Raw genomic sequence first — 16,546 nt, 5'->3', positions numbered from 1 at the left:
GCGATGAGTGGCAAGTCAAGAAGAGAAACTGTCAGTTGGTGGAGGTTCTGTGGGTGGTGCTCCCTTGGAGTTAACAGGTTTTTTTTTTTTTTTTTTTTTTTTTTTTACTTTTTAACTTTTTATTTTCTCTCTTTCTTTACAGTATATTTTCTCTGTGTGTGGCTGTGTGTGTGTGTGTGTGTGTGTGCGTGTGTATGCATGTGTGTGTGGGGTTTTCATTCAGTTTGATCAATCTTCTTCCCCTTCTTCCTCACCCTGCAGTAGCAGGGTGGCAGCGGCGGTCTCCTCCTGCTGCTGCTGTTGCTGTTGGTGGAGCTGCTCACAGGCAGCCCGCTTCTCCCTCTGCTTCTCTTGAATCTTCTTCATCTCCTCCGAGTACTTGCAGAAGGTGTGTCCGAACTTGGCCCACACCTTGTAGGGCACGGTGATGGAGTTGCGGTAGGTGGGCTTCACCTCGCTCACTCGCATAAACACGCCGTACTTGTTGGAGCCCACATCGAAGAAGAAGCGCTTGTTGTCCACAGTCAAGGAGGTGCCCTCGGGCAGCTCGGCCGGCTCCTCCTCCACTCCGTAGTCGTCGATGAGCTTGGCCAGAGCGTCACGGAACTCGATGAGCCCCTGCGCGGGCAGCGCAATGGTCTGGCCCTGCGTGGAGCCCAGGCCAGGCCCCCGGTTGACCGTCTGGCGGATGCGCAGGAAGCGGCCGCGCTGGTTCTCCTTGAGATCCATGTAGTACTTGCGGTTCTCGCGCACCAGGAACTCGCTCTTGAGCGCCCGGCGCGGCTCGTCCTGCGCCTGGGCCAGGTCCGGCGGCTGGCTGGGGCCCAGCTGCGCGTAGTGCTCGATGAAGTCGCCCAGGTAGTCGCGGAACTCCACGGCCACTGACATGGAGAGAGTGAGGCGGCTCTTGTTACCGCCCGCGCCCACCTCGGCAATCTTCAGGAAGCGGCCCTTGGCGTTCTGCTTCACGTCCAGGTAGAAGCGCTTGTTCTGGATGTCCACCCGCTTGGAGGCCAGCTCCTGCGTCTCGTGCTGCAGCCCCCCTGGGGCCCCGCCGCCGCCGCCGCCACTGCCGCCGCCGCCCCCGCCGCCACCACCGCCCCCGCCGGAGCCTGAGCCCGAGCCGGGGTGCCCCAGGGAGCCGCCCGAGCCCAGCGCCGCACCACCCTGCTCGCTGCCGCTGTCTCGGTCCGCCATGATGCTGCGCTCCGCTGCCGTGCCGCCGCCGCCGCCTGCCGCTCCGCCCGCCGCCTCAGTCGCCTCAGCCGCCGCTGCTTTCCCTCCCCGGCTCCGCCTGCTGCCGCCGCAACCCCCACAGCCAGTCAGCCACTCTCGCGAGATCTGCGGGAGAGACGAGACAGACGAGACCCGGTAACAGGGCACTGACTCCCCAGTACAGTAGCAGGGCGCCCTACTGTACGCGCCCACCCGCCCGCCGACACGTGACCTGCGCCCCCTCCCCACTGCCAGCCCCCCGTCCGCCCGCCCGCCAGGCGGCGCCCACCCACCAGCCCTCACCCTACAACCCTGGCTGGGTGGGGGAGAGCAAGACGCGCCGCGTCGCAGCAGCTGCTGCTGCTGCCGCCACTGCTACCACCACCACCACCACCACCACCACCACCACTACCACCACCACCACCGTGGCTGTTGCTGTTGGCCAGACCCTAGGCGGCCTCAGCCTGGGGAATTAGGGGACTAGGGGTGAGAAGGAGTCTGCCATACTAAACACAAGGAGTGGGCCTAACCTCTGCTTTCCAGTGACCCCCCCCAAAAGAGGATGTGGGGGGAGGGGCCTGCGCAGCGCAACAGAGCCCGCTGCAGAGAGGGGACACCGAGTCACGGCCACCCCTTCTTCTTATGCGGGCCTCAGTCAGACCCTGAGCCAAACCTAGACAGGCCCGCCCGCCACCCGGTTGGACTGTCTCCTACCGCAGAGCCCTGGCTGCTGAGGCAGGCGAGGAAGAGAGGTGGTGCGGTGGTAAACCTTAGCTGCAGAGGGGGCTGCTGGGGATGAGGACGGGGTGCAGGCAGCAGTGGCACGGAGCAGCAGACACCTAGCCTGTCCCTCCCCTCTCCCTCCTCTCTCTCCCGCCGTTCCCCCTCCCCGCGCACACGGCAGTGGCTCTGGCCTCAGATGATCCCGCTCCCCCCTCCCCCCAACCGCAGCCCCGCACAGTCGGGCGGGCGGGCGGGCGCACTCACCGATGGGGGGAGCCGAGCAGAGGACAGTAGACGCACCAGGGCTAGGGTGCCCGCAGTGCCTGTTCCCATCGGCTCTGCCCTTCCCCACGAGCAACAATCAAAAAGAAACTCCACATTCACCCAAAAACCTGCAGCCAGTCCCCCTTGGGACCACGACTGCCTGCCTGCCCTCCCGCCTCCCCCTCCTCCTTCTGAGATTTGGGGAAGGGGGGCACCCTGCTCAGGGCTGAGCCCAGCCTGTGTTGCTGGCCAGCTCTGCGGATGAACCAGGCCCTGTGAGCATTCAGACCCTAGCCCACTCTTCTTTTCTGGAAGGACCCAGAATGGAGGAGAAAACCAAGCAGGCTTTCGGAAATTCATGAGCTAAAAATGTTAGGAATTTCCTGGGAAACGCAGTTCCTTAACGCGATTCATTAAAGCAGGTTCGCTTGCCCCTTTTACTCGTCCTCCCAGAAACTTGTGTCAAGGAGAGACCCTACTTCCAAAAGTAAAACATTAAATGATCAATGATTTTTATGCAGACAGCTAGGTTGCTGACCATTACTGATCCAGTGAATCTTTGGACGGTGACAGCTAAAAGGGATTTTCCCTGGTGTTAGAAAGGAGCTCAGGAGTAAAGAAGGGACTCAGAAATAACTGATTTCTCTCTTACTAGACCTGATGTATAACCCAGGGCCTATTTCCAGATAGGTACTGAGTGCTCATACTCTCTGACTGCAGTCTGCAGCCCTGGCACTGTGGAGAAAGCTAAGGCCTAACTCCAGGGGACCCCCTGCCAATGCTCCCACACTCTCTCCCCCATCACATTCTACAGGCAGCTGAGAGGATACAGATCACACAGCTCTGCGACTGGTTTTCTCAAGCACAGATTGCTGCCACTATCCTGAGAAAAGTGTACCTATTCCACCCGTGGGTTGTATTCCCATTGAGCATCTCTTCCCCCAAAAGTAAGGAGACTTGCCTCCCGCACTCCTAGCCAGAAGGACAACTGGAAATATGGTTGCCCAGCTTCTGAGAAGAGATTGGACTAACGATCAAAAAACCAGGAGCAGCCTAGGGAGTAAGCCTTGTTAATTCCTGAACCCTCAAAGCCCCCTAACATATCCCTTTGCCTCCTGAACAAACCTGCCTGCTAGGTATTCACAGCTTCCTTTTTCTCTTAGCAAGAGCCCCATTCTACTTAGCATTAGCTACTTCAGCCCTGGGCTGAAGTTTGCGACTTCCCACTGAAAAGAAACAAGCAGCACCTGGCCACCAAAGAGCAAACGGAGGCAGTCCTGTGCACCGGACCCAGAACAACCTACCTATGTCCAGTGGTCCCTGAAATGGCTCCCTGAAGGGAAGGCCCACGCTAAGAGATAAAAACCCAGGTTTTAGGCTCCATAAAGAACTTGCCCACTTTGGGGGCAACCTCTAGTACCACGTAGTATCATTTCCGTGTTGATTTTTCTACACTCCCTTCCCTGTCCCAAAGTCTATTGGGAAGGGGACACAGAACTTTTGATGCACTTTCCACTGCATAGAAATAGATGTGTGAAGAAGCAGTAGCTCCTCCAGGCTCAAACAGTGGCAATCAGGACCCTGGATAGACCCCTGCCCCTCCAGGAACAAAAAGGCGGAGTAGCAGGATCTCCACAGAGAATGGAGTGGGGCATTGCGCTTTGCTAGTAAACTGAGGCTAAGATCTGGTAAAATCCAATCTAGAAGGGCTGCTGTTCTTCCTCAAGATTTTACCTTGCATCAAACCAAGCCCCTGCTCCCTAATGAGAATTCAAGGCAGCAGCAAAGCCAATGAGAATACGATGAGGGCCCCACCCACCCCCTGCCAGTTCCTGCCTTTCTTCTGTGCTGATTGCTGCCCCCAGGACAGAAGACTTAAGACTCGAAAATGCCTTCCGTCCGATCCCAACTTCCAGTCTAAATTTTCTTGCCCTCCGTCCTAGACGTCTATATACAAGGATTCCGAAGCGATTTGTTTGGAAGTACCCTGTTTTTCTGAAAAAGTGACTGCTACCAACAACTGACTTCTCGTTCCCCAGCGCAAAGCCAATTATGAAGTTTCTAGACAGAACACAAGTTGAACATCATGTGTACACTTAAACTGAGAATTTTAAGCTCAAATCAGCAAATGACTGAGACCTAGATCTCTCCACATAAATATGTACTTATTTTATGCTATTTATTATCTATGTATAAAACTTTTCCCTTATATGCCAGCTTCTCTCCTACTTTATACGTTTCTGAAAAGCAAACAAGATTAACATGGCATTTCCAAAATAATTCAGTGATAAATAGGATATTTAGCATATTTTCACTATTGAAACCAGAGTTAATTTCAGGATAAGCCTTTAAGTATGGGTTTTTCCTCCGACTAAAGAGGTGAAAGGCAGCTTTCCTTGGGAGAAATGAATATAAACTTTCAGAAAAGTCTTAAAACAAAAAGTTTAAACTTTAAGTAAAACTTCACAGTTATATTTGCATTGTAACACTGAAAAGTCATTAGAAAATGAGTGGATTTTAAGACTTCTAACCATTCGTTAATTATCTAAACAATATACTAACTTGGTGAATGAAAAGTCTGTTCTAGTAGCCAGCTGTTTGAATTTGTTACTGTAAAACAAATAGTTGTAAAACTAAATGTGTAATTTCATTACAATGTAGGAAAGACAAAGGGAAAACGAAATATACAGCAAATTATTATGCAACAAAAATCCATGTTAATGAAAAACTTGTCAAAAATAAACATTTCCTTTCTCCTCAAAATTTGCTTACATTTTAAAGACATAATGTCTCTGGATTTCTTGAGCCCTTTTATTATTAATACAACAGACACATTTTAAAAAGAATAGAGACTATTTTATTTTTAATCCCACTGTCTCTGGGTATTTAACAAACTCTTACCAACAAAAAATTGTGCGCAAAGAAATAGACATTAGGCAGAACAAAAAGGGAAAAAAGCTTTAATTTTCTTCAGCCTGAACTACAGGTGATTCTGAAATAATCTAATTCAGCTTTGGTTTTATAAAGTAAAAATCAACACACATTTATAAAATAGAAAGAGGCTGTCTACCTCTGGGTAGTAACCCTTTTGATTATAGCGTTCCTAATAGAAACAATATGTTGATTAATATTTTACAAAATCACAAATTTCCAAAATAAAGAACATTAGCGCTTGTGTTTTCAAGTTCTTAGGTTAAATACCAGTCTTAAACCAGACAACTATCTTCAATACCTAACTCATTAAAACTAACTGGGATGTTGTACTGCAAATGTTCAAAGTGGAGAAATGAGCCATTTCTTCTCATGAGTATCTACCAAAATAGAGAAACTCCCAAATCAACATTTAACAACAACAGCGACTAATAGTAACAGCATTTCCCGGATCGTTCTTTAAAAGGGTATCCCTTTAGCTCACTTAATCTTGAAAATCATGACTCTTCAATGCTATTTTAATGTTTAGGATTAAAGATACGAAGTTAACATTTAAAATATGAAAAGAACAATCCACATGATAAAAATTCTTGCATTTCCAAAATGTTTTCATTTTAAGCATTTGCAGAAGAGTTAAATAAATGTAGCAGACATTCTAAATTCGATAAAAGATTCAGAGAACCCGACATTTTATGTACCCCAAAGGTCCAAACAGAACCGACGTAAATGTCAATAGCTCTCTCCCTTCCGGTTGATACTTAAATGATTTTACTAGTACTCAAAGCAATGAAATCAGCAACTCTCTCTCCACACTCTAGTCAACATTCCTATTTTCAAAGCCGCAATTCGCAAACGTCAGTTGGGCGGGGGCGGTGGGGGATCTTGAAGTAATCCAAAAATTTCCTTTCCCCTTTGACAGTCCACCAAAAGATGTCAAACCAAATCCAGCCTATTGCAAAGCTCTGGGACCTCCCTTCCAAGGACACCGAACACAAGCATAGACACCGTTGCGAAAAGCTGTCCAAAAGCGCCTGGTCGGACAGAAACGTAAGGAGCCCAGACCAAAACGAATTAGAACCCTCAACAGAGGGTCCCGCAGACACCGCGGAAAAGAACGTGGCATTTATTCCAGGGTAGACAGCTACGAACCGGAGTTACCCAGCCAGTCTCTTGGGCCTCTCCAACCCAAGTTCAGGTTTATGGCAGATATATTGGTTGGGTGCCTTCCCCTACATACATCACAGCCCGCCTCCGGGGTCCACTGCCGCTCACAGAGAAGACCCCTCAGCTTCACATCCGTTCCTTTTGCCCTCGGACAAAGGCAGAGGAGCTGTGGAGCTGACCCAGCGCTGTGGGGCAGTAAAAATGCCTTGTTCGGGTCACCCATCTTTGGGCCTGGCTTCATCTGCGATGTCAGCAGCAAAGGTTTTTTTTTCTGGTTTTGTTTTGTTTTTACAGCGCATCCTGGGCGGGTGTAAACATTTGGTGGTGGTGGTGGTGGTGGTGGTGGTGTGGGGGGAGCTGAAGAGAGGAGGGGTTGGCAGTAAAGCCTGGGTTATAGAACTCTCCTTCCTCTCCCTCCTCCCAGGGTTGCGTGCAGGGAGTGTCAGCCACGTCTAGCGCACAGTCCCAGGCCCCAGGGCGAAGGCGGCCAGGGGAAATGGGGCTCAGGGATTGCTAAGCAAAAGCATCATTGGTGGTCTCCAGCGCCTGCGGAGGTAGGATTGTCTCTTTTCTTAAGGAGCGCGTTATTTTGTTCTCTTTCGGAAGTAGGAGGGGGTTCATTCGTTTCTCGCTGCGGGGGGTGGGGGAGAACGTTGCTGCACCGCCTGGGTCTCCGAGAGGGAGGGTGCGGGGATGTCTGCAATGGTACTATAATTATTTCTGGGCTGAGAGGGCAAGTAGAGGGGACGGGGCGGGCGGCACCTCGAGCTGTGGCAGTGGCAGCAGGGAAGGTCGCGAGGGGCTTACCCGGGCGGGCGGGCGGGCGCTGTCCTGCCGCAGGTGAGGGAGGGCGCAGGCTGGCGGGAGGGAGGACGCGCGCAAGGCAGGCGCGAGGAAGGGGGGAGGGGAGGAGGGCGCGCGCGCGCACACCTGTCCTGGACAGCGGCGCTAGCCGAGCTGCGCCTCACTTGGGCTCTGCGGGCTGAGGAGGGAAGAGGGCGGGCTGGCAGGCGGGGGCGGGACGCCGAGGGGAGGAGGAGGAGGCGGCTCTGTTGGCAGGCTCGGCTCTCGCTCGCTCTCCCTCCCGCGGGCAAGTCCGGCTCACACCCTGCTTCTCCCGCTCACTCACAGCCCCCTTGGCTCTCCCTCCTCCTCCTCCTTCCCTGCGGGATCCGCTCGCCGCCGCCGCCGCCGCCGCCGCCGCCGCCGCAGACGGCAAGTCGTGGCAGCCAGACGTCGGCGCGTAACCCGGCGCTCCGTGCGTGACTCCGGGCGACGTCAGCGCGCGCACCGCGTTCCCCACCCCTCCTCCCCACTCCGCGGCTCGCGCTCTCCGCTCTCGCGTCCCTCCGTTTTCGCTGCCGCCGCGGCGGCCGCTGAGCGCGCTCTTCCCGCCCCCATCTCGCGCGTGAGCGCGCCCTCTCGGCTGTTGGCGCGTCAACATTCCGCGGCACAGGCCTTGGGGCGCGACTGAGGAGGGGGCTGTTTGTGGCCTCTCCACCCACACTTCTTCCCCCACCGTCCGTAGCGCCCACAGAGAACTTATTCCTCGTTGGGCTTCTGAAGGCCGAAGCCAGCCTCAGGCGGGGATAGAACCCTGAAGGGCCTGCGCCAGCTCCAACTTAGGGCCCTGTGCGTCGTTGCGGCTGCCGCTGCCGCTGCCACCGGATCACGCCGCACCCCCGCCCCAACTCCGCTCGGGTCTCTGAGGAGGCAATAGGCCTTTCATCTCCCGGGAGGGTCTCACCTTGGCCTTCAGACACCCGCCGAGAGGGGTTGGAAGGACAGAATTGGCGTGAAGCAGAGAGGCTAGACCACTTTTCAGGCTCTGGCCCCAGGAATCCTTGACAGGAAGCGTGGGGTTGCTGCCCAGCCGCCCACGCAGTGTAATATATTGAAGCCGGGGCCCCTTTGAGGGAATGCGACTTCCTTGAGCCGAGGGGGAAAGAGTAAAAGTTAGTTTTCATAAATTGCTATGCAAGGACAAAATGTAGAATTATAAAATGTGTTTCACATGGTCTTAAAGACTTCCAGTCTTTAAGACAGTCTTCTTGAAATCGTATCAAGTTGGACAGGATTTTGGGCGCACGGTAACGGTTTTCCTCGCCGCCTGTGCTGGCACGTCTCCATCCTGCAACACTGAGTTAACATAGATGGAACGTGGGTCCGCTAATAACTGCTGCAAAATAAATAGGAACTGCCTTTATAATCTTTATCTAATTATTTAAATAGACCTCCGAGAAGACAAACTGTGATTTAGGAAAACTCATTCATTGCCTCAACCTATTTAACTTAGTGTATTTTGTTTTAAAGTTACTTTGCAAATGCACAACAAAATGTCCCTTTATTAGGCAATAGTAGACTTTTAAACTTACTTCTTAGAGGATCTTTTCCAAGAATTATATCTAATTGAGGGTGCGAGACAAGTGGGAGTAAGGTGTAATTAATCCCATTTTACAGATGAAAACTGAGTTATCGAAATGTAAGTCAGTTGTTCAGCGTTGCGACGAGTCGGTCACTGATGGAGGGAAGAGTCTAAGGTCTATTATTGCCTGCTTTATCCACTAAACCAGAAATCTCTCAATTGTTTCCTTCCAAGTATCTTTTTTTTTTTTTTTTCCAGGAGCACGTGCGCTTTATTGAACCACTGTAGAAAAGTGTGTGAGGGTAAAAGGTTGATACAGGATGGGCCGTGGGCAGGGCGAGGGACGGAATCTGGATACTAGGGAGACAGGTCACGGGCAGAGCCCCTGGCCCGGGTGATTCCTCTGGATCTACTGATAGGCTTGCAGAATCAGGATTGGGATGATGATCATCAGAATGGTCGTGATGATGCCCAAAATCAGGGCCCAGATGTTCAGGCAGTGGAGGCGTAGGCCTGGGCCCCGGTCAGGTCGCCAACCATCTTCCTGTCCCTAGACTTCACGGAGTAGGCGAACGCTATGAAGCCCAGGCAGCAGGAGTTCATGAAGAGGGTATTGAACAGGGACCAGACAACATGGTCGGGCACGGAGGTCTCGCTTCGGATGTGGATCACGGTGGATGTCGGGGGTGCAGGGTTGTGGGACACCCCCAGCGCAGCCACCTCATGCTCCTCCTTCAGCATCTCATAGTTTGGGGGACGGTCGGTGCTGGCAGGAGTGAAGAAGGTTTGGACAGTGTGGTTCATGGTGTCCGGGAAGACCGGCCGTGGTGGGGTTGCTGGGATGCTTCTCCCTTCCAAGTATCTTTTGCTACCCGCTCTTATATATTGTAGGCAGTGCCTGATGGCTGAGAAGAATTGCAGAGGAGTAGAAAAGGTTTGAGTCTGAAATTTTCTGACGCAGAGAATTACAGCTCCGCAATAAGTTATCGCGAAACAGTTCAACTCGCGTATTAACAACAACAACAACAGCGGCAACAACACGCTTATTCCTAGCTGGAGGTGAGAAAATGAGACTGGCTTAAGGGTGTTAGGTTATTTCCTTTGAATTGCTTTTTTATTCACCTCATCTTTAGGTGGCAGCACTACTATGTAAATATCCTTCAAAGTACAGTCTTCTGCAGCTTATCCTAAAGGATATTCTGTCCGAAGTGTTTCCAACTGTATTATGGAGATTAGAAGCCGGTGATTTTTTTCTTCTTATTTTTGAGACGGAGTTTCGCCCTTTTTGCGCAGGCTGGAGTGCAACGGCGCGTTCTCCGCTCACCGCAACCTCCGCCTCCTGGGTTCAAGCGATTCTCCTACCTCAGCCTCCCGAGTAGCTGGGATTAACCGACATGCGCCACCATGCCCGGCTAGAAGCCGGTGACTTTATGATATAAAATCAGAGCTGAGAATTACAAAAAGGCGGTTCGAGAGGAGGCGAAACAGAAAAGCTATCAAAGACATTACTAAAATACGTGGAGCTATGGAGGGAAAACGTTGGAAAGTTTCAAGAAAAAAAGCTTTTTAGGTGTATGAGAAGCAAATAACATCTTTAAATCTGGTCTTTCATTGAACCTTAGGACAAGATAACCTTCGAAACAAACCATCCTTTCTCAGTGCTGCGTATTTATCAAGCATTTACAAGTTTGAATTTGTGAGTTACATAGTTGCCTGTACGCAATTGTAATTTTAAAATTCAGATGCGGTTTTTCCTAATTAACAGCACCAAGCTTATGAAGATTCCAAATAGGACTTTATTGTTGACCCTTGTTGAAGAGAACTCCACTTGGCTTCTTTCCTGGCTTTCCTAAATTGTTCACATACAAGATAAACTACCATCGCTCAGACTTACGGAAGTGAGAAGGCAAGCTGAACCAAATGTAAAATGATAGCAATTTACAGGTAATTCTATATCTTAATTTCTTTTACATTTTTATGGTAAGAAATTGTGATATATAGGGGTTATTTGGATCAAGTGTTTTCTAAGTAGAACTTTATCATAATTAATTTTATTTATAGTTCTCCCTGTGTCCCTTTATCCAAGCAACCCAATACAATTGAATTTATATGCATTTCGAAGTAGACTCCGTTTGATTTACTGTGGAAATGCAACCACCAAGTAATATAGAGGTATGAAAATCAGGAATGAGAAATAAAAGTACTTCTGGATAGAGGATGAAGTGTTAATAGTCTTTCTTCATGGCAGCTTCCATCTTTCTCAAGTCAAACTTGGAGGAGGAGTCTCAAGCAAATTGGTAGTACTCAAACTCCGCAGTATTATGTTAAGAATTTTAAGCTCTCTGTTGCCAACAAATCGTGCAGCCTGAGGGCCTTTGCTCCAAACTTCTGCCAACTCCATTTTGGCAGCAAAGTGTTCTGTTGAACAAAGTTTGCACGTGTTTAGGGTGCGAAGTGGTTCTTCAGGCATTTATCTGGTTTTATTCCAGTTTAGGGACTTGAAGACAAGGGTCAGAAGCGTAAGACTTGTAGAGTTCATATTCGCGCTGAAACAGACTATAGTTGCAATCTTGAATTTTTGCTTTAAGCAAGGACAGCTTTTTCTATGCTGATGTTGGAATTATTAAAGTGAATCCTTTCGTTTACTCCTTAAATGCTAACGTGATATTGAATTGGTTTTTATAAACAGGTAAGCATAACCGCTGGGGTAAATCATTCCTCATCCTCCTAACTATACCACCACCAACATGTTTTTATCCGGATGAAACTCACTAAACAATAATATGCAACTTGAGAGGAAAGGGACCAGTAATATTTAAACTTGATCTCATTTGTCAAATTTTATGTAACTCTGAATCTCTGATCTTTTTTGGTATCAGTTGTTGCCCTTCATCTTTTTGACCCATCTCCTCCTCCTCCTCTAGAATCATTTCACTGGTTAACAACACCTGAGTGAGATATGTGTGCTAATTTGTTTTATTCCAAGTATTTCTCTTCCTATAGAAAATCTATACAATCTCAATTACCTTTTTTCCCCCAAGTAATTCTCACAGAAAATCCTGACAGAATCTGGAATAACAGTTTGAAAGTCATTAATTAAGTAATGTTGGAGCATATTTTTCATTATCATTTTAAAGTAATGACAAGAATAAAATGCCAAAGTAGAAGTAATAGATGTTGAAATGATACTGTTGTCTTACATTTACCATAATCAGCAAAATGTAAATTTGTAGGCTACAAGGATGACAATTTGAAAATGGTAGTTATCCTTGATACTTTTGCAAAGAATGTGACCTAAATTCTTATTTGCACCTTTATTTTCTTTCCTTGTTTTTAAATGTAATTCAGATGTCAGAACTAACAAATGGATGAACTTAGCGATGGAGAAGAAAGCTGGGCATTTCCAAAGAACTGCATAGCACTACTGAACTTTGTTGCATATTTTATGGTGACTGTAAAACTCCTTTGCTTGCTTACTTTTAAATGCAATGTGTTGCTATACATATGTACAACCAGACACTATTGCCTTCTGAGGCTAATCCAGGCCATTTTTATAACCTAATGCAGTAGCGTTTTGCAATTAGATGAAGGTCAATGGGATTTCTTTTCGTGATGATTAAAATGTGTCAGGAGAAAAAAATCCAGACAGTACTCCAAGTGAAAAATATAAAGTCAGTTATTTCTTTAATATTTTGTGTTATAGTAATCATTTTTATCTTTTGACCATATTTTTTCTTGTCTACTTACTCAAACAAAATACTGAAAATTAATTATTAAATGTAAATATAACTGCAGTGAGATAGCATCTCATCCCAGTTAAAATAGCTTTTTTCAAAAACCAAAAACCAAAAAACAAAACAAAAAAAAACCAGGGAATAACGAATACTGGTAAGGATGTGGAGAATGGGGAACCCTCATACATTGTTGGTGGGAATGTAAATTAGTACAGCCACTAAGGAAAACTGTATGGAAGTGCCTCAGAATACTAAAACTAGCACTACCATATGATCCAGCGGTTACACTAGTGGGTATATATTCAAAAGAAAGGAAATCAGCATAGCAAAGAGGAGATAGCTGCAGTCCCATGTTTATTGAAGCCCTATTGAAATAACCAATATATGGAATCAACCTAAGTGCTCATTAGTGGATGAACGGTGAAAGAAAATATGATTTATATGCAATGGAATATTATTCAGCCATAAAAAAAGAATGAAATCCTGGCTGGGCGAATGGCTCATTCTTGTAATCCCAGCACTGATCTCATGAAGATAGATAGTAGATTGGTGGTTACTAGAGGTTGAGAAGGGGAGAGGAGAGGAGAGATGAAGAGAGGTTGATTAATGGAATCAAATATACAATTTGATAGAAGATATGACAGTATTTGATAAATCAGTAGGGTGACTATAGTTTAATAATCATTGTATATTTCAAAATAGCTAAAAGAGAATAATTCAAATAACATAAGGCAAAAATTGAAGATGATAGATATCCCATTACACTGATTTGATTTTTACAGATTATATGAATGTATTAAATTGTTACATGTATCCCCAAAATATGTACAAGTATTTTGTATCAATAAAAAATAAAATTTAAGATAAAGTAAATGTAATAATTAGCTTTTATTTCATAGCTAGGAAATAATTATTTACTTAAGTATATGTATGATGAAGAGATTTTTTTATATTACTATAAAAATAGACATGTTACATAAACATATTACAGTTGGTGTTTAGATGGCTTTTTTTTTCTGGCCTTGAACTTCTGGAAAGTAGGTATGACCTGCTATGTCAGGACTAGTTCTTGGAATCCTTTGTTATTTTTCAGTCAGCCTTATTTTCTTGGGTCATATTTTGAACAATATTTATCAAATGTCTGTTTACCAGATATTGTTCTAGATGCTTAAAGAAAATGAAGTTTTACTGTCATAGAGTTTCCAGTCTATGTAAGACAGATAATAAACAAATGTACAATGCTAGATAACAATAAATGCTAAAAGAAGAAGAAAATAAATACGGGTAAGGAGAGTTTCTGTGTGATTGTGTGTGAAAGTGTCCATGCATGCTGCTCACCCAGTATTTTGAATAGAGTGATTAAGGAAGCCTCTCTGAAGAAGTAACATTTGAACAGAGATCTGAAATAGTCAGTCATGGGAACATTTAGTGAGATATTCCAGGCAGGCATTGTGAACAATTTATGTCACAAAAAAGTCATCCAAGTGTAAGCCAAGTAACATCCTGTATGATAATTATATATACATTTTTTGTTTTTTCTTAAGTGAAAAATAAACTCATTAGGTTTTCTGGGTACTCACTAGGTTTTCAGAAAAGTTTTCATTTAATATCATTGCTCTATATTTCTCTTAATGATTATTCTATTATTTAATATGATTTATGGCTGTACAGATACAGCTTCACAATTCCTTATCTGTAATTCCAAAATATTAAAAAAAATCATTTAGTGGCAAAATCTGAACTGACATGAATCTATTTAAAATTATCCTTATGGGCCAGGTACAGTGTCTCAACCCTATAATCCTAGCACTTTGGGAGACCAAGGCAGGAGAATCACTTGAGGCCAGGAGTTTGAGACCTGCCTGGCCAACATGGCGAAAACCCATCTCTCCTAAAAATACAAAAATTAGCTGGGTATGGTGGCAGATGCTTGTGGTCCCAGCTACTTGGGAGGCTGAGGCACGAGAATCACTTGAACCTTGGAGGCAGAGGTTGCAGTGAGCCAAGATCAGGCCACTGCACTCCAGTCTGGGTGACAGAGTGAGACTCTGTCTCAAAAAAAAAAAAAAAAAAAAAAAAATTATCGTTTATTCCATTTAGTGTGACTACTGATACATTTCATTATAGAAACATTAGTGTGTTTGACTAAAGGTTGCTATGTATTAAGTAAAATATAGATAATACAATGTATTATACACTAAAATGTTAAAAAGTCCAGAAGCACATGTGTTCCCAAGGATTTTGGATAAGGGATTGTAGATCTGTGTCAGATTTCTTCTTGATTTTTTGATTAAATGTTATCATTGTTAATCTTTATATTGTATTTAGAAGTATAATACCATATAGTGCCCTTATATGCTGGTACTGCATAAGCACTCTTTATATATTAGCTAATAAAATGCTAACAACAACCTTATGAGTAAATTCTATTATTCCCATTTTATAGATGAGAACACTGAGATGCAGAGATTAAGACATCTGCCAAAATCACAGTTACTAAATGGCAGAGCTGGAACCCAGTCTTCCTCCATAGCTTGCACAATCGTAAACTAACTCTGCCTTTTCCTCCTCCTCCCCTTTCCCCGACCCGATTTCTGTACTATTTATATTTAACTTACTTTGAAGAAGTTTTTTTTGTTTGTTTGTTTGTTTTTTGAGATGGAGTTTCGCTCTTGTTGCCCAGGCTGAAGTACAATGGCTCAATCTCAGCTCACCGCAACCTCCACCTCCCAAGTAGCTGGGAGTTCCAGTGATTCTCCTGACTCAGCCTCCCAAGTAGCTGGCATTACAGGCATGCATCACCATGCCTGGCTAATTTTGTATTTTTAGTAGAGATAGGGTTTCTCCATGTTGGTCAGGCTGGTCTCAAACTCTTGACATCAGGTAATCTGCCTACCTCGGCCTCCCAAAGTGTTGGGATTACAGGCATGAGCCACCGCACCTGGCCTACTTTGAAGAAGTTTTGAGTATCAGCCCTTTCCAAGAGCATGATTTTTATATCTACTTTGAAATGTCAGCCATCAACATTTTACATTTTCTTTACAAATTGGTATCTTTCAATATTTTTTAAAATTTTATTTGTTCCTGCTCTAATTTCAGCCATTTCTGTTTCCAGTTGAATTTGGAGATTTGCTTATCCTCATTCTTGGTGTGATAAGTTTTCACTCGAATGCTCGCTTTCACCATCCTTTTTCTTTCCTCTGAATATCTTTGGATAGGGATGAGGCACTTCCTTTACTGTTGTGGCTTTGTCAGATGTCATATCACATCAAAAATTTGGATCTACTAGGATATACAAGGAACTCAAACATCTCAACAGCAAACAAACAATCCAGTTTAAAAATGGGCAATTGATCTGAACAGACATTTCTCAATAGAAGACATATAAATGGCCAAGAAATATATAAGGAAATGCTCAACATCACTAAGCATCAGGGAAATGCAAATCAAAACCACAATGAGGTATTATTTCACCCCAGTTAGGATGACTATTATCAAAAAGACAAAAAATAGCAAATGCTGATGAGGATGCAGAGAAAAGGAAACTCTTCTGTCCTTGCAGGAATGTAAACTAGTAGAGCTACCACTGAGAACAGTATGGAGGTTTCTCAAAAAACTAGAAATAGAACTACTGTATGATCCAGCAATCACATTACTGGGCATTTATCCAAAGGAAAGGAAATCAGTATGAGAAGAGACATCTGCACCCCCATGTTTATTGCAGTACTATTCACAACAGCCAAAATATGGAATCAACCCACAAGTCCAACGGGTGAATAGAGAAAATGTGGTATATATACACAATGGAATACTATTCAGCCACAAAAAAAGAATGATATATCCTGTTATTTGCAGCAACATGGATGGAACTAGAGGACATTATGTTAAGTGAAATAAGCCAGGAACAAACAGAGAGTTAAACACCGTATTCTCACTCATATGTGGAAGCTAGAAAAAGTTCATCTCACGGAAGTAAAAAATAGAACAGAAGATAACTAGAGGCTGTGAAGTGTAGGGGGAAAGGAGAATAGGGAGAGATTTGCTAAAGGATACAAAATTACAGCTAGATAGGAAGAATAAGTTCTAGTGTTCTACAACACTATAGGGTGACTATTGTTAACAGTAATACATAGTTTCAAATAGCTAGAAG

At 45.6% G+C, this 16,546-nt stretch overlaps 1 protein-coding gene, 1 long non-coding RNA gene and 1 pseudogene across 5 annotated transcripts; 1 reads left to right on the top strand and 2 right to left on the bottom strand.

Moving 5' to 3' along the window:
• Nucleotides 1–78: 78 nt before the first annotated feature.
• On the bottom strand, nt 79–8,101 carry PURA (purine rich element binding protein A). 3 transcript variants are annotated; one of them, XM_074380288.1, is made up of 2 exons: nt 8,045–8,101; nt 79–1,341 (listed from the first exon to the last, which is right to left on the bottom strand). In XM_074380288.1, the coding sequence occupies exon 2, from the start codon at nt 1,195–1,197 to the stop codon at nt 229–231; it is 969 nt and encodes a 322-aa protein (XP_074236389.1). In that variant the 5' UTR covers nt 1,198–1,341; nt 8,045–8,101; the 3' UTR covers nt 79–228. The 3 variants fall into 3 exon arrangements, with proteins under 3 accessions (XP_074236389.1, XP_039324177.1, XP_074236385.1); XM_039468243.2 differs by lacking the exon at nt 8,045–8,101 and adding an exon at nt 7,105–7,238; XM_074380284.1 differs by lacking the exon at nt 8,045–8,101 and adding an exon at nt 2,203–6,078.
• Nucleotides 6,093–14,765, top strand: LOC104652333 (uncharacterized). 2 transcript variants are annotated; one of them, XR_012512348.1, is made up of 5 exons: nt 6,093–6,180; nt 6,722–6,851; nt 9,554–9,721; nt 10,428–10,606; nt 12,011–14,765. It is a non-coding gene; the product is annotated as an uncharacterized LOC104652333 (long non-coding RNA). The 2 variants fall into 2 exon arrangements; XR_745661.3 differs by lacking the exon at nt 6,093–6,180 and having other exon boundaries at nt 6,649–6,851.
• Nucleotides 9,072–9,508, bottom strand: LOC101034026 (interferon-induced transmembrane protein 3 pseudogene; annotated as a pseudogene).
• Nucleotides 14,766–16,546: the final 1,781 nt, after the last annotated feature.

The sequence above is a fragment of the Saimiri boliviensis genome, chromosome 1 (genome assembly GCF_048565385.1).
Source record: "Saimiri boliviensis isolate mSaiBol1 chromosome 1, mSaiBol1.pri, whole genome shotgun sequence".
Lineage (NCBI taxonomy): Eukaryota > Metazoa > Chordata > Mammalia > Primates > Cebidae > Saimiri > Saimiri boliviensis.
This window is presented reverse-complemented; position numbering and strand designations above follow the sequence as displayed.